Consider the following 24,152-nt stretch of genomic DNA (forward strand, 5'->3'; position numbering starts at 1 on the left):
GACAATGTTTTAGATCTTTGAGTTCAGCTCATGAAAAATGGAGCAAAAACAAAAGTTGTGCTTATATTTTTTGCTTATACAAAAACACAGAAAAGCAGAAAATCCTCATATTTAAGAGGCTGAAACTAGAGAATTATGGCATTTTTGCTCAATAATTATCTTAAGAATGAACCACGAGCAGATTCCTTATTAATAATAAACAGATGCTGACCTGTGTGTATGAGTCGGGGTCGAGGCCTCGCGGACAGAAGGGAATCCCCCAGTAGTAGTGAACCGTCGACCCGCCTGCTGCGCCTCTACCTTCGCCTCCCTGGCTGCTGATTGGCTGCTGTGGTTCTTGCTCTGTGGTGGAGAACGGCTGCGGTTGCGTAGACGTAGAAGAAGAAGTAGAGGTAGAAGGTCTGAGTGAGATGCGTTTGTTCGAGCTGTTCTGATCATCGACACTCCTGCAGGAATAAGAGGAGAAGAGGAAGATTAGATACAACTTACTTATTTCTGTTTTTCAGCCATATTTGTAGTTCATTGTACATTCAGTCAATCAGAGAAGGAACTACATTTCGTCTGAAGTACAGGTTTAGCTCTTTCTTAAAATAATTGCCAACATAGTTATTTTTTCAGCCTTGATTCAAATTACAATGATATAAAACAGAAAAAAGCAGCAAATCGTCTAATTTAAAAAGCTGAAACCAGAGAAAGTTTGGCTTTTTGATTGCTAAAATAATAATTTATAGATTATAAGATACATTTTTATGTAGTTTTCTGTTAATTCCCCCCTAAACATTTTCCTTTTTAAAATGTTTATTTTATTTTGGCAAGTACATTCTTACATATCGTCTCACACAGTTGTAGCTGTACTTCTGATAACGTCACCAAACATATTTTTGAGACTTTACATTCTTCAATTATCCAAATGTTGCCTTTCCAAAGTTTTTTCTTTTCTTTTTGGAAACAATAGGGCATAGTTAACTCATATTTAGTCAAACATGGGAAGCTGTTTACTCCACCAGACTTCTATACATGTATATCTACATTCATGCAAACATAAAACAAGATCAAACAGAAACTTACTTATACATTGTTTCTTATTGATGTCCATACCTACATTTCCTATCATGACTAATGCATAAATCCGTTAATCTTGTCAAGTCAATTAAAATCTGATCTAACTGGTTTCATGCACTCGTTCCACTTGGTCCAAATCAGGTAAAATCTTTCTTTTTGGAACCTGAGAGTAAATGACATAATCGCTCCATAATATAAATGTTATGTATTACTTCTATCCACTCTTCAATAGTTCTTCTTGTCGTTATTACTCCATCTATCTAACTGGATATCACCCATGTACAGTAAATAGTGTCACATCTGAGAGGAATAATACTGTATTTCTTGCCAGTAGGGGACAAGAACCTGGCAGCTTCAGAACATGTGGAGGTTCAACGTCCTGCTTTGAGCTTGTTGATGTAAGTATAATAATTTAAACTCTGACCCTCGGTTGGGTCCGTTGGTCCCTGGTGAAGCTGCAGTCGTAACGTGGTTCATGGAGGCGGCCGGTTGGTCGTCTGCCTGGTGAACGAGTCTCTCCTCTGGGAAGACCGGACTGGGAGAGCCGACCGGCTGCAACCACAGAGAAGACGGCATGGAAATGATTTAAAAACACACTGCTTTAAAATGTGATGTAACACATTTATTTGACTGTAAATGAAAAGATAACAATAGCTGGATGATTGAAGGTATTTTAAGTATTATGTGTCACTTACAGAATGAATCAGGTGATGTTTTAAATCCCATTAAAGCCTCAACCCAAAAATTAATTGATCTGATATCAGGAATTGAGTGAGTGAGTGAGCTCTACTAAAAAGGCCAAAACCTCACCTTCTTACAACTAGCATTAGACTTAGTTTTACCTTTCAGATACTTTTATGCTGTTTTGGCTGTGCTTTTTACTGTTTTTACATCTGCAGTCATTCTTTAATCTGAGCAGCAGTTTATGCTCAAAGCTTGAAAAGTGCAACACTAATAAAAATGATTAATAATCATCATTACCGTCACATCGTCGTCCTCTTCAGACCAGTGCAGCGTCATGTCACTGGTCAGCTCAGACTCAGCTGCACAGTTCCAGTCTGCAGATGTTTCTTTCAGCTTGTCTGCATCTAAAATAAAATAAAATAAAATAAAACATCATCAGTCAAAGATGAACGTCTCCTCTCAGCCGACGACTTCCTGATGTGATGTTTTAACTTCACCTGACTGGATCGGCACGCTGCTCTCCTTAGATCTGCCGTCTGGATTAAGATCTGTCTTTCTGTCCTACGTTTAAAAAGCAGGAAGAAAACATAAAAAAATTTAAAAAAGGAAATTAAGAAAAGACGAGGAAATACTGCAAGAAGTCTCAAACAAAAAGCTGCAAACTATAACTCACTATTCTTTCTGCTGGTCAGACAGTCGGGCTGAACAATCATTTTATTATTTAATTTATTATGGAATATTCTACATAAAGCCAAAAGGCAGGGTGGCTATCTGGAGAGACGGGACAATTGACCGGTAGGCGACGTCATGAATACTCCGCAGACTGGCCGTCGCAAGCGTGCGGCTCCTCTACTGTCATCAGCCAGTCAATATTCAGTCATGCAATGTGGGTGCGGGTGACACCGATACCACAAAATACTGAGAAAACTACACGACTTATATATCTGTTCAGTGTAATCCATGAAGTATTTATGTCGCTTTCTTGTTGTGCATTTCTCAGTCATGCTCACTCTTGTGGTCTGGTTCGTTCTCATCAACTCCTATTTCAGTATTCTACAACTTCCATGGTTGCATATTTAAAAATTATAACTGCAATATATTATTTTCTTTATTTGTTCTTAAAATGTAGAATGCAGCACGGCCTGCTGGGAGAAAAGGGCTCATCCAATGAATGAACAAAGTTGAAAAAAAGTTTTTCAAGTCGCAGTTCACATCTACTGCAGCGAATATGTTTCTGAAAGTGAGATGATAATATAATTGCTTAAAAATCTCCAGTAATATGCTGGCTGTATATTTGTGACGAATCTGCTGACGGAAGCGCAACACAGCTGGAGCTGTTCGGTAAGGAAAACAGTTAAATTGAAAACCAGTTGGGACATTACACCGGGGCCGGTGAAAAGATTCCCGGTGGATTTCAAGGCCTCACTCCGCCGCTGCCTAAAGCTATAAGAGATGTGAGCCATGTGAACATTTTTAAACCTCAGCAGAAAACATTTAATCTGGCTTTTAACCAGTCATTTTAACTTATGTTTTATTTGCTGTTTTTATTGTATTTTTATTTTTCTCTGTAAAGCACTTTGAGCTACAACGCTTGTACGGAAAGTTGCAGATGCATTAATAAATAATGAGCTGAGGCTTTAATCTTCAGAATAAAAGCATGAGATGATTAACTGACCTGCTGCAGACACACAGAAGCATCTTTAAAGTCGTTGGCTGGATTCTCGTCCCTGCTCGACTCTCTCAGCTCTGCAGGATCAGGATCGACGTCTCGTCTCCGCTCCGTCGGTCCGTCCGGTCCTCGCTCCGTCTCCGAGGCGACGGGGCTTTTCAGTGATGCTACGAACACGGGGCTCCTGGAGCGGCAGGAAGTCGGCCTCACAGAGGAGCACAAACTCTCCTGAGAGGAGAACATGAACCCTGAGTTTTCACTGCTTGCTTTGCAGGCACTTGGAAGCGTCTCATGCTGAGTGTTCCTGCCAAACACCGGACTTTTTAAATACTCCGGACTCTGCTCACCGTCTCCAGTCTCTGAGAAGACGGGGCTTTTACGAGGCGCCGTGCTCTCGGGCAAAGCGACGCCGCCGGGGATTTTGGGAAATGTTGGACTCGTGCGTTGAGCAGACGGAGACTTTTGGGTCGGGCTGGAACTGTCCTGAGAGCACAACACGAAGCCGGAGCTCCTGCAGGTCTGCAGCGTGTCGGGGTCCAGACGAGGGACCAGAACCTCGGCTCTGCAGCCGGTCAACGGGAAGACGGGAGATTTACCGAGATGACAGTCGTCGATCTGAGTGGAGTCGCAGCTCTGAGTCAGAAAAACACACAAACGGATGTTAAAGCTTCGTGAGATTTGGCTGAAAACTGAAAACCCTAACCCTAACTTAGAATAATGTAATTAAATGATCAGTTTGCTCAGATGTTTTCTTAATTGACTTAAACTGAGCTTTTAAACCTCCTGTTGTCCTCGAGTCAAGGAAGGAAGGGAAGAAGGAAGGAAAGGAGGAAGGGAGTAGGAAAAGGAGGAAGGAAAGGAGGGAGGAAGGGAAGGAGGAGGGAAGGAAGGGAGGAGAGAAGGAAGGAAAGGAAGGGAGGAGGAAGGAAAGGAAGTAAAGGAGGTAGGGAGGAAAGAAGGAAGGGAGGAAGGAAACAAAGAGGAGAGGGAGGAAACAAGGAAAGGAGAAAGAAGGAAGGAAAGAGGGAGGAAGGAAGGAGGGAAGGAAGGAAAGGAAAGAAGGAAGGAAAGGAAAGAAGGAAGGAAGGAAAGGAAGAAAGGACGGAGGAAAGAAGGAAGGAAGGAAAGTAGGAGGGAGGGAGGGAGGGAGAAAGGAAAAGATGAAGGATGAAGGGAGGAAGGAAGGAAAGGAGGAAGGGGGAAGGTAGGGGGAGGAAAGAAAGAAGGAAGAAAGGGGGATGGTGGAAGGAAAGAAGGAAGGGAAGAAAGAGAAGGAGGGAGGAAAGAAGGAAAAGTCAAAACAGACGGGGAGAACGACACGAAGGTTTAATTTATTTAATGGCAATTATTTAAGTAAAAATAGCAAAAAAATGACTTGTTTTAACTTTTCCACTGTGATGATTTCTTCTGTTTTACATCACTGATAAATGTTAATACTTGTTGTATTGTTTTAAACTGTTGATCACAGAAGAAAAACACACAAACGGATGTTAAAGCTTCGTGAGATTTGGCTGAAAACTGAAAACTTAGAATAATGTAATTAAATGTTCAGTTGCTCAGATGTTTTCTTAATTTGACTTAAACTGAGCTTTTAAACCTCCTGTTGTCCTAGAGTCAAGGAAGGAAGGGAAGAAGGAAGGAAGGATGGGAGAAAGGAAGGAGGGAAGGATGGAAAGAGAGGAGGGAGGGAGGAAGGGAAGGAGGAAGGGAAGAAGGAAGGAAGGAGGAAGGAAGGGAGGAAAGAAAAGAAGGAAGGGAGGAAGGAAAGGAAGGAAGGACGGAGGAAAGAAGGAAGGGGGAAGGTAGGAAAGAAAGAGAAGGAAGGGAGGAAGAAGGAAGGAAAGGAGGGAGGAAGGAAGGTAGGACGGAGGAAGGAAAGAAAGAGAAGGAGCGAGGGAGGAAGGACAGACGGAAGGAAGGAAGGGAGGAAAGAAGGAACAGTCAAAACAGACGGGAGGCCGATACGAAGGTTAAAGACGGCATTTAAAAAACACAAAAACAGCAAATATCACTTCATGTGTTTCTCTGCAGCTTCTTCTATCAAATAAAAGAAAAGCCAAATTCTTCTGTTTTACATCACTGATAAATGTTAAAACTTGTTGTATTGTTTTAAACTGTTGATCACAGAAGAAGAAACTAATAATTTAAACATCACTTTAGACTCATGTTTAACCACCAACAGACTCATCAGTAATGAAACTTTAATAAACGGACCTGCGGAGAGTCGAGCAGCACACAGACGGACTCGGAGCTGCAGGATGAAACCTGAGAGCTGATCTTCTGACTCTGAGATAAATCCGGCAGCTCCGGCAGAGGAGAGAGACGACTTCCTTCTTCTTCTTCTTTTCTTTTCCGCTTTTTGTTCCTGTTGTTATTCTCACCTCTGGGTTTCTTTGCTCCTGTGAATAAAATAAAAATGAAGCATGTCAGAAAGGGATTTCAGTTCATCTGATTCTTCTCAATTCAGAAGATGTTACATGCGGCCCTGTAGCGGAGGTGATGGGCTCTGCTTGCTGCTGCTAAGTCTCACTCTCTCATGTTACTTGCAGGTGGGAGGATTTAGAAGTGGGGCATCTTATTAATTCAGAAACGACTCAGAAAAACAGGAAAGATTATGTTCTTAAAAGTTAGGGTATGTTATGTTGTTCAGAAGCACTTTTTGTTATACTGGGTGAAATGGTCCTTTTATTATCAGAGGTATCAATACATTATGACTTTAGAAAAAGGAACGAAAAAAAAAAAAAGACATCTGTGACAGCCACAGGACTGTGGTTGTGGGGGCGTGGCTTGGACGGACTCACTGACGGGAGGGGGAGCAGCAGGGTGGAACCATAGACTGTATATAAAATGGACGTAACATCCGTGACGTCACCCATTGGTTTGTGGACTGCTGCTCGGAGGCCAATAGTATCGGATCTGAGCAGCGCCATCTTGAAAATTTCAGGTGCATGCTGGGAAAAATAAAAACATGGATTCTACTTATATGGGCATCAGGAGGAGCATGAGGCGCCCTCCTGAACCTGTGAACCAATCAACCTGTCAATCACGACGTAGCCACGCCCTAATGCATACCCTGCTTTATCGTCACATATAAAATCAGGGAGGCCAAAATGTCCCAAATGAACATCATACTGCATTGAAGAAGGCTTTAAACTAGCGATTGAGACCATAAACACATTTTGAAAACGTTTACTGAGGTTAGAAATCAAGTGAGAAGTTGGTGAATTCTCCATTGACTTGTATAGAGACGGAAGTCCTTTTGACACCAAAACGGTCGCCCCCTGGTGGCCTTTTTATAGAATGCAGTTTTAAGTTACTTCCGTGTTGGCTTCATTTCAGAGGACCAGAACTCCCCGTCTGGTTGGAACTTAGAGGCAGGAGGAGGTGCTATTTTCAAATCTTGCTAGCTCTCTTGCTAGCTTTACAACACTACAAACCTTACCTTTAAACAGATTTTTTTAATTATTATTTTTTTCTGGCGTGACTGAAATACGTTTACTTCGATTAGGAGCAGCAATGGCAGCTTAACGTTACTTGCAGGTGGGAGGATTTAGAAGTAGCCTGTCTCAATAATTCAGAAAAGAGCTTTTTTTTTATTGTTTTTAAGTCAATGCAATACTGTTCTGTACCTGAGAGTAACTGAAATCATCTGAGAGAGGATTTGAGGAGGGGTAGGAAGAGAAAACAACAACTTAGAATATAACTATTACAGAGAATAATGTTATTAAATGATCAGTTGCTTTTTTAACTTGACTTAAACTGAGCTTTTAACCCTCCTGTTGTCCTCGAGTCAAGGAAAGAAGGGAAGAAGGAAGGAAGGAAGGAAAGGAGATAGGGATGAAGGAATGAAGGAAGGCGAGAAGAAAGGAAGGAAGGAAAGGAGGGAGGAAGGAAAGGAAAGAAGGAAGGGAGGAAGGAAAGGAAGGAAGGACGGAGGAAAGAAGGAAGGTATGAAGGACAGAGGAAAGAAGGAAGGGGGAAGGTAGGAGGGAGGAAAGAAAGAGAAGGAAGGGAGGAAGGAAAGAAGGAAGGGAGGACGGAGAGAAGGAAGGAAGGGAGTGAGGAAAGGAAGGAAGGACGGAGGAAAGAAGGGAGGAAGGAGGAAAGAAAGGAGGGAGGAAGGAAGGAAGGAAAGGGAGGAAGGACAGAGGAAAGAAGGAATCATCTGAGAGAGGATCTAAAGAGGAGTAGGAAGAGTTTAACCCGACTGCCACGTCGTCTAGTTATCGTTTTGTTTGTTTGGTTGAATTAGAGTAGATTATTTTTTCTTTTTTTATAGTTTAGGGGGGGAATAGCTGGTGTGTGACGGCTCAGTAACTTCTTCTTCTTTATCTTTTGTTTACTTCGGCTGGGATCTCCCTCTTCTTTTCATTTGTTACTTCTTGTTTTTCATTGTTGATTTAGAAATAAACAATTTTTTTATGGTTCATTCTGAAATCTAAGCGTATTTTCCATGTGCTCTGGTCTCTAGTTGAGCCTGTGTGTTAGTAAGAAGGACCCTAACACTAGAAATAAACAATAAAAACTGATTAAAACATAGAAGATAAAAAGGTAAAACACCATCTGTTAATATCCGTCTCTCTCAGTCAGATGTTTCTTTATTCTCTCGTGATGACGTCGCTTCCTGCAGACTGAGCTCAGCATCGTCTCACCTGATCTCTCCTCTGATGCCGGCTCCGTCTCTCCGTTGGAGTATAGGAGTTTCCGTCGGGAGCAGAGTCTGAGCGACGCCTCGGCTGCAGGAAGCAGGATCTGAGTCTGGGAGGACGGACTCGGCTGAGACTGGCTCATCTACGAGAGAAAGAGAGAGAGAAGAAGAAAATAATAAACACAGATTCACAACAAGCAGCTGAGCAAATAAAAAGGAGATGAAGCTCAATGAGGAAAGGTGTCCCAAAGCATTATGGGAACTGTAGTTTCATACTTCAGAACTCATTTATATCAAATAGAAAAGCAACAGAGCTGATTAAGTTCTTTTTTTGAGCTCTCAACATAAACTTTTAGCATTAATGACACAGGAAACTTAACTAAAACTTGAATTTTTCAAAATAAAAGCTGTCCTACAACATGTTTAATATGCTGCTGATAAACCTTAAAAAGGAAAATCTGTTTTGACTGTTCCTTCTTTCCTCTTTTCCTTCCTCCCTTCCTCTGTCCTTCCTTCTTCCCTTCCTACCTTCCTCCCTCCTTTCCTACCTTCCTTCTTCATTCCTCCCTTCCATCCTTCCTTCCTACCTTCCTTTCCTTCATTCATTCCTCCCTTCCATCCTTCCTCCCTCCTTTCCTCCCTTCCTCCCTCCTTTCCTACCTTCCCTCCCTCCTTCCTTCATTCATTCATTCCTCCCTTCCTTCCTCCCTCCCTGTCTTTCCTTCCTCTTTTCCTTTCTCCCTCCCTCCCCCTCTCCTACCTTCCTTCATTCTTTTCCTACCTTCCTTCTATCCTTTCCTCCTTCCTTCCCTCCTTCATTCCTACCTTCCTTCTTCCTCCCTCCTTTCCTACCTTCCTTTCCTCCCTCCCTCCTTCCTTCATTCATTCCTCCCTTCCTTCATTCCTCCCTCCCTCCTTTCCTACCTTCCTTCCCTCCTCCCTCCTTCATTCCTCCCTTCCTTCCTCCCTCCCTTCCTTGACTCGAGGACAACAGGAGGGTTAAACTCCTCCACTTGGGGCAGCAACTATCTAACATCTATTAGAGGAATGCTGTTCATCCCTCCAGTAGAGCTCACAGGCTGCAGAATCAATAACAAGCAGCCCAACACCTTACTAAGACACTTTGTTGCTTTTTCCTTTCATTTGTCCCCCCAGCTATAAACCCTCTAGAAAATAAAAGCATCCCCTCTTGTACTCACGCTCTCCTGGATGGCCTTCATCACAGCTTCTTCCTCTTCCTGCTGCTGCAGCGCAGTGACGCTGGCTTCCTGCTCGCTCAGACGCAGAGCCAAGTCCATCATCTCCTCCTCCGTCATCTCTGAGAGCAGCAGACACAAAGTCACATTAACCCTCGTGTCGTCCTCCCGGGTCAAACTGACCCCGTCTGTTTTGACTGTTCCTTCTTTCCTCCCTTCCGTCTGTCCTTCCTTCTTTCTTTCCTTCCTTCTCTCCTCCCTTTCCTTCCTTTCTTTCCTTCCTCCATCCCCCTATCTTCCTTCCTCCCTCCTTCTCTTTCTTTCCTAGACCCACCTTCCTCCCTTCCTTCTTTCCTATGTCCTTTCCTTCCTTCTTTTCTTCCATCCTCCCTCCTTTTCTTCCTTGCTTCCTCCTCCCTTCCATCCTTCTTTCCTCCCTCCTACCTTCCTTCTTTCTTTCCTCCATCCTTCCTTCTTTCCTTTCCTCCCTTCCCTCCTTCCTTCCTCCTCTTTCTTTTCTGCCCCCACCTTCTTCCCTTCCTTCTTTCCTATGTCCTTCTTTCCTTCCTTCCTTGTTTCCTCCATCCTTTCCTTTCCCCCTCCTTTTCTTCCATCCTCCCTCCTTTTCTTACTTCCATCCTTTCTCCCTTCCTTGACTCGAAGACAACAGGAGGGTTAGACAGAAACCAAAAGTCAGGTTAGCAAAATCCTGCCTGTCAGATACCTCAGTAAGTTAATTAGTGGAAGTTTAATGGCTTTAAAAGTTTATTAAAGTGTAATTTAACAGCTTAAAACAGCTTGAGAACCACTGCGATATGTGATGTCAGCCTGGTATCACAACCTTACTGCACAACTGAAAACTAAACTCTCTCGTCTGGTGCACACGGCCATGAAGCTGATAGGAAGAAGTGACTTTCAGACCTTGCCGTCTATTTATGAACAAACTGTTCTTAAACAAGCCCAGAGGATAGAGACTGATCCATCCCATAATATGAGCTCCTACCCTCCAGCAGACGATATAGAGACACTAACTGTAAACTCATTCATTTGTTCCAACCTCCATCAAACTCCTAAACAATGCTGCTTGAGGCCGAAGATTGCGCAATAACTTTATAGTGCTTTTTATTTTGGTGATCTTTTAGCATGCGTTTCTTCCATTGGTGTATTTATGTGTAATATTATGGGATATGTGCAATACTGTTGTGTGATTGTTGGGCTGTGAAGGTATTTATGGTGCAGCTGCTGAGTCCAAGACAAATTTCCCTAAGCAGGACAATAAAGTATAATGTATTGTATCTCATAGCGTCGTTTTCAGAGTAAAAAGCTGCAAAAAAACCTCACTGTTCACTTCCTGCTCAGCACCAAACAAACAGACAGTTATCTGTAGACGAGCAGGTGAACTAACCTTTGGGTTTTGACTTTTGTTCCCGCTCCTTCCTGCGTGTTCCTCTTGTTGATAACGTTGAGAGAAGAGATGTCGAGAACTCATCCTGGATATAAAAACAAAGGAAAGTCAGTTTATGTTGCTATAGGCTTCGACTGCCGGGGGACTCCGACTCCCATGATGCACTGAGCTCCTCTCCTTCCTCTCCTTCCTCTCTCTCCTCTCCTTCCTCTCTCTCTCTCCCTCCTCTTTACTCCAACCGCTCCTCTCTCCTCTCCTTCCTCTCTCTCCCCCTCTTTCTTTCTTTCTCTCTCTCTCCTATCCTTCCTCTCTCTCTTTCTCCTCTCCTTCCTCTCTCTCTCCTCTTTCTCTCTATTTCCTTCCTCTCTCCTCTCCTTTCCTTCCTTCCTTCCTTCCTTCCTTCCTTCCTTCCTTCCTTCCTTCCTTCCTTCCTCTCTCTCTCCTCTCCTTCCTCATTCTCTCTCCTCTCCTTCCTCCCTCCCTCACTCTCTCCTCTCCTTCCTCTCTCTCTCCTCTTTCTCTCTATTTCCTTCCTCTCTCCTCTCCTTTCCTTCCTTCCTTCCTTCCTTCCTTCCTTCCTTCCTCTCTCTCTCCTCTCCTTCCTCATTCTCTCTCCTCTCCTTCCTCCCTCCCTCCCCTCTCCTCCCTCCCCTCTCCTCTCTCTATGTGTAAAGAGCCTTGAGATGACTTTGTTGTGATTTGGCGCTTTATAAATAAAGATTGATTGAATTTAGATGCTGTTATTCCCTGAGGAGCTTTCACCAGTCTGTAGGAAATGTATTTTAAAACATACATCCCTTTTTTTCTTATAATTAACAGTCAGATAAAGTTGAATAATAAAACTTAAAAGTTGGCGTTTCTTCACCTTGTCGTCTCCGTCGTCGAGCTCGTCGTCGTCCTGACCGTCTTCATCCATCTGTTGGCTTTCAGAGGGAACGTCTTTGTTGATATGCCTCCTCAGAGCCATGCTGACCTACACACACACACACACACACACACACACACACACACACACACACACACACACACACACACACACACACACACACACACACACACACACACACACTTTAAATATAGAGTCACAGTATCTAGATTCTTCCTCTTGTTGTTTCCTACCAGCATGAGATGAATTTTAGGTGTCATCTTTAAATAAAAAAGAAGATACTCTTAAGTTAAAACTCTGTCGTTCTTTTCTTTAAAACATGAAAAAGACGTTTGTATCTGAGTTTATCTCTCTAGCTACAGAACAATATTAATTAAAAACATTATTATTTGTCCCAAAGTCCTCATGAGTTCGAGTCTCTTTGTCTCTGTGATTAACTTCCAAACTACCAGCTGCTCTTAATTGGCCTCTGGTCCCGCCTCTTCCTGTTGAAGCTATGATGCACTTCCTGTTGAAGCTATGATGCACTTCCTGTTGAAGCTATGATGCACTTCCTGTTGAAGCTATGATGCACTTCCTGCCACAAATGTGATTACTCATTTACTCCTTTCTTTCTTTCCTCGATCATCTCCCTCCTCCTTTTCTTTTCTAATCTTCCTCCTCCTTCTTTCTTTCTTTCTTTCCTCTTCCTCCTCCTTTCTTTCTTTTATCATCGTCCTCCTCCTTCTTTACTTTCTTTGTCTTTATTTCATCTTCCTTCTCCTCCTTTCTTTCTTCTTCTCCCCCTTTCTTTCTTTCCTTTTCTTCCTTCTTCTTCTTTCTTTCTTTCCTCTTCTCCCTCCTCCTCCTTTCCTCATCTTCCTTCTCCTCCCTCATCTTCCTCCTCCTTTCTTTCCTTTCTCATCTTCCTCCACCTCTTTTCCTCATCTTCCTCCTCCATCTTCTTTCTTTACTTTCTCTTCTCCCTTATCCTCCTTTCTTTCTTTCTTTCTTCATCTTCCTCCTCCTTGTTCTCTTTCCTTGTCTCCCTCCTTTCTTTCTTTTCTCATCCTCCTTTTTTTCTTGCTTTCCTCTTCTTCTCCTTCTTTCTTTCCTCTTCTCCCTCATCCTCCTTTTCTTTATTTCTTCTCCCTCCTCCTCCTCCTTGTAATGTAATATGTGTGTGTATATGTAAGTTTGGCCTCATGTGAGCTGTTATGTCTCATATTTTTTTCTTCTGTACAGCACTTTGGTTGTTTTAAAAGTGCTTAACAAATAAAGTTGGATTGGATTCTTCTTCTTCTTTCCTTCTTTATTTCTTCTTCACCCTCCTCCTTTCTTTTATTCATCGTCTTCCTTCTTGTTCTTTTTCTTTCCTTCTTTCTTTTCTAATCGTCCTCCTCCTTGTTGTTATTTCTCCTCCTTTTCCTTTCTTTCTGTCTTTATTTCATCTTCTTCCTCATCCTCCTTGTTCTTTCTCTTCTCATCTTCCTTCTCCTCTTTCTTTCTTTCTGTCTTTCAGACGGCTGAAGCTTCATATTAGCTTCAGTTTAAACTTTTAAATACATGTTTCCACAGAAGGAGGACTGTGGATTTGGTTTTATTTAAATATTCCATTTAATGTTCAGTATGAACAGGAGGAATCATTACAGACAGAAAAACACACTTCATGATACTTTTATCTCCTAAAATCAACGAGGAGGACATGGTTGGCATGGAAACGAACCGTCATTAACCGTTTAATTAAACTACACAGCTGCTGTTTTTTAATATTTCTTTAGTTGTTTTTTAATTGCGGCTAAAACTCAATAAATAACCGATTAAATGTCAGTTTTTAAAATACTCACAGTAGAGTTTTTCCTCACTTTCGCCGCCGCGCCATGTTTGTTTCTGGTACGTCGATCACGTGACTGCTACGTACTATTACGCGCTGCATTCCAGGACTGTCGGAATGTTTAAAACGCTGCGTTCAAGGACGGGCTGTAAATTAGAGCGACAGACAGATTTTCAGCAGCCTATGTTTTGATTTTAAACCTTTTTTTCCTTCTTTTTAAAAAAAATCACTGATATCATGTAAAAGTACCAACACAGTAATGTAAAAATACTTTTTTAAAAGTAAAGGTCCTGCATGAAAAATCCTAGTACAGTAAAAGTACTGCAGTATTATGAGTGATGTAGTATGCAGTATTACAGTAAAAGTACACAAGTATTATGAGTGATGTAGTATGCAGTATTACAGTAAAAGTACTGCAGTATTATGAGTGATGTAGTATGCAGTATTACAGTAAAAGTAAACAAGTATTATGAGTGATGTAGTATGCAGAATTACAATAAAAGTACTGCAGTATTATGAGTTATGTAGTTAAAGTATTACAGTAAAAGTACACAAGTATTATGAGTATAAGTACATTTCTTAATAACAGCCTCCTGCTGCAGTTCAGTCTAATTCATTGATTTTATACTCTGGTTAACTGGTGACACCTAGTGGCAGAAACACAGTACTGCAGTTAATCCAGCCAGTCTGTTACATACAGCATGTTTACACTGTCTGTTCAAAGGGGAAAATAACACAACAAACAAAGACTTGTGTTTCCCACTAACTTTCATTAAATTAAAGTTGGGACTATTATCATTTATCTGACACTGCAATGTAGTTTTTATTCTCCTGTTTAATATGTTTTATTCCATTCTACCTTCAATTTTATTCTACTCCTTTTAAATCATGTTTCCATGTGTATTTATATTGCACTAGGTTACAACAGAATTGCGCTCAAGTACAGCACTGAAGTATATATAAAATAATATGTTAGACACACCTGCAGCCCACTGATTGGACCCACGTGGTCACATGACAGTTCACGCCACTCCTCGTTAAATAACATACTAACAAACATTGAGCTGCAGGTTTATTTAAGCATGCAGGCCAATGTTTGCATGTATGTAGTCCTGTGTAGTAGTCACCTTCCTCGTTAGTATAGTGGACAGTATCTCCGCCTGTCACGCGGAAGACCGGGGTTCGATTCCCCGACGGGGAGTTCTTTTTGTTTTTAATGTGGTACTTTTAACAGTGGATGTGATAAATGTCCAAGAGTTGTAAAAAATTGTAAAGATTTTTAAAAATGCTATCAAGAACAAACATTTTTTGAACAAAAAGAACTCCCCGTCGGGGAATCGAACCCCGGTCTTCTCCATGTGGAACCTTTCATTGAGATAAATCTGCTACCAAGTGGGATTTTGATGGCGCGGTTTCCACTTTTGCTAGAAGACCAACAAAATGTTTGTTCTTGATAGCATTTTTTAAATCTTTACATTTTTTTTTACAACTCTTGGACATCTATTGTAGACATTTATCACATTCACTGTTAAAAGTACCACATTAAAAACAAAAAGAACTCCCCGTCGGGGAATCGAACCCCGGTCTTCCGCGTGACAGGCGGAGATACTGTCCACTATACTAACGAGGAAGGTGACTACTATTCAAGATTACATACACCCAAACATTGGGCTGCAAGCTTAAACAAACCCGCAGCTCAATGTTTGAGTTCATGTGATCCTTGATTGATCTTCGCCTTCCTCGTTAGTATAGTGGACAGTATCTCCGCCTGTCACGCGGAAGACCGGGGTTCGATTCCCCGACGGGGAGTTCTTTAGGTTTTTTTTTCATTGTGATAAATGTCTGCTACCATGTGGGATTTTGATGGCGCTGTTTCCACTTTTCTAGAAGAGCAAGCAAAATAGCTGTCCTTAACATTTTAAAAAAAAACGTTACCATTTTTCCCACAATAACATCTAAAAACATCTAATTTCAAATAGTGACAGACATTTATCACATCTACAGTGAAAAGTACCAGAAGGAGAACTCCCAGTCAGAGAACCAAACCCCGGTCTAAAGCTTGACAGGCAGATATACTGTCCACTATACTAACAAGGAAGACTGTGGACTAAAATGCGACCACATGGACCCAATCAGTGGGCTGCAGGTGTGTGACTTGATGCATATTAAAGTACTATACTTGCAAAGGAAATGATAATTGGTCCAACATCGATACCCAAACCGTTGAAAAAGTGGACACCTTCAAATACCTCAGAGTGACACTAGACAGTAGATTCAGTGTTAACCAGTGAAATGACACCCAAAAAAAAGGAGCCACAAAAAGACTACCAATCATCCGAAAGGTTAGTAGGTTAGATAAGACAGTAAGTTGCCCCCCTCTCCCATCTTCTGTTGTACAAGAGCATTAAATCACACATGGCACCAGAGACCAGTTCCCCACCAGCAAAACAAAAGAAATGGTCATTAACTAAAGAAGGATGGACGCAGCTCCACTCTGCTTGTCCTTCTGTTATTTTATGCAAACATTTAAAGTGAAAAACTGTCATCAGAAAACTGTAGTGGGGTAAAAATAGTCACCTCTGAACTGTAGTGGACTAGATTTATTATGTAGCATAAAGTACACTGTATTGAAGTACAGAACCTAAATCAAAGTAAATGTTCTTAGTAATATTCCTCGAGGGGTTAACCTTTGGTTGTAACAAACATAGTGCTTAGAGTCACATGTTATAATTGGTATTCACAAGGTTTCTCATAAACAGTTAACTGTCACGTCAAGATGAGCAACCTTACATAAAATAGTTGATTTTCATCCTGCAGTGGATTAAATGAAAACCAGTTGTCCTTTTGAAGTCAGTCATAAATTATTGGTGGCAGTATTATAGAAGTAAATACTCTAAATATACAATATTTGCAGTGAGTGGGCCAGTGGCAGCTTGACTCAAGTTATGTTATGGCGCTTTTCCACTACACCGTTCCAGCACGCCTCGCCTCGACTCGGTTCTTTTTGCGTCTCCATCAGGGAAAGTACCTGGTACCTGGTACTTTTTTAGTACCGGCTCTGGTGAGGTTCCAAGCGAGCCAAGCTGGTACTAAAATGTGACGTCGACACACTGCTGGCCGCTGATTGGTCAGAAGAGTTGTCGCTGGAAGAGTCATGAGCCGTCCGGCATTTTTAAATACCGGCAGCAGCGTTACAACCATAGACAGCTATACAGCTCAATTTTCTTGCTTTGTGTGTGACAGAAAGCCTCATACAGCAGCAAGTACACCACTGCCTCCATTGTTTGTGTTTTGTGTCGTGTATAAAACAGAGTCATGGCAGTTTCGTGGAGCCGTGCTATGACACCCCCGCCCACGTTGAGTAGGTACTTTTTTGTAATGGAAAAGGTCTGTTCTGGAACCGTGTCGAGCCTAGTCGTGCTGGAAATGTGTAGTGGAAAAGCACCATTAGTCTAGTTTATTTTTCCCCTCACTAGTAGAACACAAGTCCAGAATAGTGAGGAAGGATAAGTACAGCAATAGTCTCTGGCCACCACATGCTAAACCATTCCCTTTGCAGCAGTTACATTTCATTTGAACCAAAGCAGGTGAAATTCAGTCAGTCACTTGTGGTTCCTAAATGGACAGATTGATATCCATGAAGTCTAACAGACTTGAGAAAGAACTGTACAGCTCATGAAACCACTGTTTTCCTTTATGGCAGTACTTCCGTTTCAAGAGCTAGCAAACAGAGTCAAATCCAAAATGTGTGATATTTGTTCCTTTATTTGACATTTACCTTCAAAAAAATATATAAAAACTCTTGCAAACAATAAGACTGTTATCTACACACTCAGTTATACAGCAAGAGAACATACAGCCAAGTTGTTTTGTGAGGCATTTAATGTATGATGCCACAGCAGTGCTTAACAAAGTTTACTCCATCAGATGTTTGGGTTGATAATCTTGCCCATAAAGAGGACGTGTTCTGTGCTGGGCTCAATGATCAGGACCATAAATGGCCGATCAAACTTCAAGACAGGGATGTGATGTAGGGACAAAGGGACAATGTCGAGGCCTGTAGCTGCTGCAGCAGTGGCTCCGGCCTCATCAACATCCAGAGTGGCTTGGTGCACAACCTGGGGGTAAAATAGAGGCAGAGTGAGATGAAGGTTAGATAGAATCGACAGAAGGAAATATGCGTTAATAGTCTCCATTCATACCTTTGACACAGCCAGTTTTTGCCCCTCTGAAATACCGCTCAATTCTGCTTGAGCACCAAACATGTTGGTCATTCCCATTTCAGTCAACGCATCATTCAGGGAGTAAGTAGTCTTGATGGAGAACTTTGGAAGATACACATCATAGGTCCTAAAAATGTAAGATAGACAAACATACAGTGATTGATCTGACAGCAAATCTTCCATATTAGAAACAAGAACATTAAAAGCATGATTTCAGACTCTTCCAACCTGGACTTCATCGACTTAAGCCATTTGGTGATGTGTTTTGGAGAAATGGCTTTTTCCAGTGTTGCCATATCATCAGGCAACAACAACAGCATGGAGGAAGTGCTGTTGAAGGGAAGACTGAGCACCGATGTTTTAATTGCTGGGTCATAATAGGTATCGAAATCCTCCTCCCTGTTCATCATCTGGACAGGAACCTGGAGGGATTTGAACATCAAGTCTCTCAGTTGGGAAACAAAGTATGAAGGATGCACCCAATCAAATGTGGCTGAGTTCTAGTCATTGTAATAAAATATGTTCTCAATAAACAGTGCCATTATTAACCTTGGTCTTCTCATCAACTGTGAACATGTCCTCCTTGGTGAGCTTAGGATCAAATGGAGTTTGCCACGTTCCTGTTAGACAGTGATGAGCAGAGATAAAAACAAGTGATGGCTGATGTGTAAAATTCCAAACTACTATCTGAAATGCAGAAGAGACCTTAAAAGAATGAGGGAATAAAGTAGATCACATCTGATGTACCTTTGTAGTATATGTAGCTGATGAGATACATAACTGTGTTTGGGTTCAAGTCTTCCACCAGCTTATTGATCTTCCCATTGGTCATCTCCTCCACATACTTATTGATAGTATTGGCACTCTCCTTGGTTTTGGTGAAGTCAACTTCAATCCCATCTGCAAAGTAAGACTTCTTTAAGACGTCCAGGAACTCCAGCTTTGGCTTGAAGCTGTTATCCAAGAACACAGCGGTCCCTTGACTGGTGTCTTTCGTAGATGCATTATTTGCCCATTTAAGGAGCATATGGAAGACCTGATCCACAACTGTCTGCGTCAGTATGGGATTGGTGAAACCCAGACCACTGAAGATCTGCCGGTGGGTTTCCCCCCGTGCTCCAACAGACAAGGCAGCCAAGGCAACAGACACACTAATAGGCGAGAAGAAGATATTCTTGCCTTGCGAGTCAGCATGAGCTGCTAACTTCCTGTACAGATGGTAGGCAAACTCTTTGTTTGCTGAAGCCACCAGTGAGATGCTGTCAGCACTGCTGTCCAGTGCAATGTCTTTTCCTGCCTGATGTTTTACCTTGATGTCATCTTTACTGCGTTTACCTGTGGCCACACAGATCACTGCTGATAAGATCCAGATACTCAGGACTGCACGCATCATGGTGAACTAAGACAAAGAAAAGGTCAAAAGCATATCATTGGGTTGCACAATGTTTTCTGCAGCAAATACATAAGTGACACAAATGCATAGCTTTAAGAAAAGGCCCTGAACACATCTCAGTTTTTTTTTTTTTTTTTAATGCAAGTAATGGGGTCCTACAGAAACACCATTTTATTTTCTTCTACCTTTGTGCACCAATCAGGATTTTGCAACATTTGAGTCTTAACTGCTAAACCTTTACAGAATACCTAACAAACATTTTTTATTTTGATTGTTGCTTTTTCAGTCATTAATATTTAAAATGAGAAACAACCAAGATGTATTGCTTCTTTAATAATGAATTCCTGAAGTTAGAATAATCACTGTACCTCCAAAAAGGACGACAACATGACTGAAATAAGTTCTTTTTATTTTTAAATCCAACCAAGTGTTTGTTTCGCTGTTGAGCTACACTGTGCAGAATGATACAAGACAACTATTTCTTGATTCATCTGTTCCAAGGGGAAAGTGCATGTGCTCACCTTGAATATAAAACTTAAGACTTGTACATACAAATATAGTTTTGTTAGGTCATAGTCGGTGATGGTGTACTGCAGTGCATGATATTGAAACATGTTGTAATTCTTTGTCCATCTAATGTTATGAGTGAGTGAACAAACTAAATATTAGGAACAACACTATCACCTTTCTGACAATGTTAACAAAAACTGAAAATGTATAAGCATCATAGAAGTGTGACTGTTGTATTGGATCAGGCTATATTGCACAGTTCTTCCTAATAAGTTGGACAGTGCCACAGCCCTATCACACATATTTTCCAGTGTGCATCTGTAACTAAAGCTATCAAACAATCTGATTGTTGGCAGAGGACTCGTCTTGCTGAAACAATTCATGTTAGAAGTGTAAATATTTTAAACTACTTACCTTCTTCATCTACCACAGGCTGGACAGCAGGAGATGTGATGACTGTCTGACTGTGGCATCAAACTGAGATTGCAAAATAAACACCAAATGTTCCTAAATACCCAAATCCGCTCTTACCCAGGTGTGCTGAATGATGAATCCCACTTGATCTTAAATTGGAGGCACCTGGCAGTGTTCCCATCTACCCAGGTGGATTGCTTTAAAAATATGGTAAACCCAAGCCCCCTGCTGTCCAAACAGTATAGCAACAATAGCTCAATCAGGAGAGACTCTCTTCTCTCTACGCTTGGTACACCTATGACTTCGCCCCCATCCATACCTCCAATACCATTATTATTCAGCCCATCCCACTGAACTGTTCCACCTGCTTCTTTAACATGTTATCCATTCCCAATCGGGCAAAATTCACACGCATAGCCAATAATGCTGCCAGGATAATTGGTCTCCCTCGCAGATCTAAAACTATAAAGCCATTGCATGCATTGCACACGACATCACACACCCACAAATCACCAATTTACCCTTTGGCCCTGCTGGTGCTGGTACAGAGCAACCCACAGTCACAGCTGCCTTAAACAGCAGGTGTCACTGAAAAGGCCTGAGTTTGCACTGCTGTCTGTCACTTGATGTTGTTGTATTGCTGCTATATTGGATACTTGCAGGGACTTTTGTCCGATATATAAAGTGCTGTAGCAATAAAGTCTAATCATGTAAAATTAGATGTATAAGAGTTGTGAATAATTTTAGGAACAAACATTTTGTTGCTCTTCTAGAAAAGTGTAAACAGCGCCATCAAAATCCCTCATGGTAGCAGACATTTATCACAATGAAAGGTTCCATATGGAGAACATAAAGAACTCCCCGTCGGGGAATCGAACCCCGGTCTTCCGCGTGACAGGCGGAGATACTGTCCACTATACTAACGAGGAAGGTGAAGATCTATTCAGGATCACATGGGCCCAAACATTGGGCTGCAAGCTTATCTAACATGTTATTTATACATATTTAAAGATTGTACTTTGGCACAATTCTGATTCATTCGTTACTTTTAATACTTTGAGAACATTTAGCTGTACATGATGCACAGGTGTTCTCCAGAGACCCATCAGTGGCCTCAGTAATGATAGACTGTGCGGTCCTCCAGGCATCTCAGTTGAGGTGATCTCCATGGTGAAGCTCAGGGAGTCTAAATGGTGCGCAGCAATCTCTGAACACAAGGAGCAGGAAATTATTATTATAAATGTGATGAATGTTATGAGTGAGAGTGAAAGCTGATACTGATGTTTCTCACCTGTTGACCCAGTGGTAATTGGCCTTCTCCATCCCTGCATCATTGTATAAAACCCTGTAATAAACCCTGGTGCATGGGTTCAAGGGATTTCTCTGCCTCCTGCTGCACCATTACCCAGGAAGCAATCATTCAGTTCTCATTCATGATGGCATAGCTGGACATGGAGCCAGACTGCAACACCTGTCCAAAAGTGTCCTGCAAGAGTTTGGTCATGAATGAGACAGTCAAATTCAAAATTCAATATTACTTTATTTATCCCAGAGGAGAATTTCAATTAGCCTGTTAGCTCTTCTGTAAATTATTGAAGAATTAGAGCCTGATGGCTGTAGGAGCGAAGGATCTTTTAAATCTCTCCCGTCCTGCTACGGAGAAAGAGGAGCCGTCCACTGCTGTGTTTTTGGTCCATAAAGATGTTGTCTGGCGGATGATCCCGGTAATTCAAGATGGCCTCGAACATCTTGACAGTGCATCTCTCCACCACCTCCTCCAGTGTGTCCAACCTGGCTCCAATCACAGAGCCTTGCATCTCTGTGTCTGATGCTTCCTCCCCAGCAGACTGCAGCATAAAACAACACGCTTTCCACCACAGACTGATAAAACATCTGCAGCATCTTACTACAGATGTCAAAAGATCTGAGCATCCTTAAGAAAAAGTGAGGTAGGCAGCAGAGACAGAGATTCCACACCGTTATATTGCTGCTTTACTGGATAGTTGCAGGAACTTTTGTCTGATATATAAAGCGCTGTGGCAAGTCTAACATTTTATTGCTCTTCTAGAAAAGTGTAAACAGCGCCATCAAAATCCCTCATGGTAGCAGACATTTATCACAATGAAAGGTTCCACATGGAGAACATAAAGAACTCCCCGTCGGGGAATCGAACCCCGGTCTTCCGCGTGACAGGCGGAGATACTGTCCACTATACTAACGAGGAAGGTGAAGACTATGAATGATCACATGGACCGAATCACTGAGCTGCAGGCTTATTTAGTATATTATTAATACATATTTAGACTAGATTAGAAAGTCTTTATTGTCCCCGAGGGGTAATTTGATTTGCAACAGCAGTCGACAACCAAATTCACACCATAAAACAAACACAAAAACAAAAAAGCAGTACAGTACATAGAAACATAAATATAAATAATAAGTGTCATCAGGTGAGTTATAATGACCATGGATGCAGAGTACAGGAACACCAGCCTAAAGCTTATTTAGAAACCCTACAGCAGAGGGAACAAATGATATGAGGTGCTGTTTGATTTGGCCCTCTTATGGCGCTTTTCCACTACACAGTTCCAGCACGACTCGCCTCGCCTCGGTTCTTTTTGCGTCTCCGTCAGGGATAGTACCTGGTACCTGGTACTTTTTTAGTACCTGCTCTGGTGAGGTTCCAAGCGAGCCGAGCCGATACTAAATGTGACGTCAACAGACTGCCGGCCGCTGATTGGTAGTTGTCGCTGGAAGAGTCATGAGCCGTCCCACACAAGAATCAAACCCGGCATTTTTAAACACCGGCAGCAGCGTTACCATAGTTACAGTCATACGGCTCAATGTTCTTGCTTTGTGTGAGACAGAAAGCCTCATACAGCAGCAAGTACACCATCGCCTCAATGTCCTCCATTGTTTGTGTGTTTTTTGTCGTGTATATTAAACGAAGTCACGGCAGCTTCGCGGAGCCGTTGCTATGACGACCCCGCCCACGTTGAGTAAGTACTTTTTTGTAATGGAAAAGGAACCGTGCCGAGTCGAGGCGAGCCGAGTCGTGCTGAAACTGTGTAGTGGAAAAGCGCCATTAGAAAAGGTAAACCTCAACATGGAGAGGGTGATGTGGGTCTGCCATTATTGACCTTTGCCCTCTGAATGGCTCTTGCTTAATTAACACTGTCAAGCTGCTGCAAGCTAGTGCCAATGATCTTTATTAGTGATGCTGAGGTTCCCGTACCAGCAAATCACTGCAAAAGTTAAAATCGACTCAATAAAAGATGAAAAACATTAAAATCCCTCAGCTTCCTTCAGAAGAACAGTCTCTGATCGGCTGTTAATGAAAGGGGGTTTTGGGGCAGGTGGGTTCCTCTGAAAATGGAGAACATAAAGAACTCCCCGTCGGGGAATCGAACCCCGGTCTTCCGCGTGACAGGCGGAGATACTGTCCACTATACTAACGAGGAACAGACTGTTATATTGCTGCTATATTGGATTGTTGCAGGAACTTTTGTATGATATATAAAGCGCTGTGGCAATGAAGTCTAACATTTTGCTGCTCTTCTACAAAAAGTGCTGCCATGATAATTGGTCTCCCCACACCCGACCTCGCAGATCTAAAACTATAAAGCCATTGCATGCATTGCACACGACATCACACCCACAAATCACCAATTTACCCTTTGGCCCTGCTGGTGCTGGTACAGAGCAACCCACAGTCACAGCTGCCTCAAACAGCAGGTGTCATTTAACAGGCCTGAGTTTGCACTGCTGTCTGTCACTTGATGTTGTTATATTGCTGCTATATTGGATACTTGCAGGGACTTTTATCCAATATATACAGTGCTGTAGCAATAAAGTCTAATCATGTAAAATTAGATGTATAAGAGTTGTGAAAAATTGTAAGAACAAACATTTTGTTGCTCTTCTAGAAAAGTGGAAACAGCGCCATCAAAATGCCTCATGGTAGCAGACATTTATCACAATGAAAGGTTCCACATGGAGAACATAATGAACTCCCCGTCGGGGAATCGAACCCCGGTCTTCCGCGTGACAGGCGGAGATACTGTCCACTATACTAACGAGGAAGGCGAAGACTATGAATGATCACATGGACCGAATCACTGAGCTGCAGGCTTATTTAGTATATTATTTATACATATTTAGACTAGATTAGAAAGTCTTTATTGTCCCCGAGGGGTAATTTGATTTGCAACAGCAGTCGACAACCAAATTCACACCATAAAACAAACAC

At 42.0% G+C, this 24,152-nt stretch overlaps 2 protein-coding genes across 2 annotated transcripts in view; both read right to left on the reverse strand.

Moving 5' to 3' along the window:
• The window catches only part of uimc1 (ubiquitin interaction motif containing 1), a 30,393-nt gene extending 16,994 nt beyond the window's left edge, over positions 1–13,399 (reverse strand). The window contains exons 1-11 of the mRNA XM_062433276.1: positions 13,377–13,399; positions 11,530–11,637; positions 10,665–10,749; positions 9,263–9,381; positions 8,068–8,206; positions 5,630–5,814; positions 3,422–4,048; positions 2,244–2,307; positions 2,044–2,150; positions 1,487–1,614; positions 212–446 (exon numbers count right to left, since the gene is read on the reverse strand). Coding sequence (XP_062289260.1) covers positions 212–446; positions 1,487–1,614; positions 2,044–2,150; positions 2,244–2,307; positions 3,422–4,048; positions 5,630–5,814; positions 8,068–8,206; positions 9,263–9,381; positions 10,665–10,749; positions 11,530–11,631 — 1,791 coding nt within the window. The 5' untranslated portion in view covers positions 11,632–11,637; positions 13,377–13,399. The remainder of the gene's footprint in view (positions 1–211; positions 447–1,486; positions 1,615–2,043; positions 2,151–2,243; positions 2,308–3,421; positions 4,049–5,629; positions 5,815–8,067; positions 8,207–9,262; positions 9,382–10,664; positions 10,750–11,529; positions 11,638–13,376) is intronic.
• Positions 13,400–17,277: 3,878 nt separating this feature from the next.
• On the reverse strand, positions 17,278–18,981 carry LOC133994288 (alpha-1-antitrypsin-like protein GS55-MS). Its single transcript, XM_062433538.1, has 5 exons — positions 18,334–18,981; positions 18,136–18,206; positions 17,815–18,008; positions 17,566–17,713; positions 17,278–17,481 (listed from the first exon to the last, which is right to left on the reverse strand). Exons 1-5 carry the CDS (start codon positions 18,977–18,979, stop codon positions 17,287–17,289), a joined length of 1,254 nt encoding a protein of 417 aa, XP_062289522.1. The 5' UTR covers positions 18,980–18,981; the 3' UTR covers positions 17,278–17,286.
• Between the last annotated feature and the right edge of the window lie 5,171 nt (positions 18,982–24,152).

This window comes from Scomber scombrus, chromosome 14 (genome assembly GCF_963691925.1).
Source record: "Scomber scombrus chromosome 14, fScoSco1.1, whole genome shotgun sequence".
Lineage (NCBI taxonomy): Eukaryota > Metazoa > Chordata > Actinopteri > Scombriformes > Scombridae > Scomber > Scomber scombrus.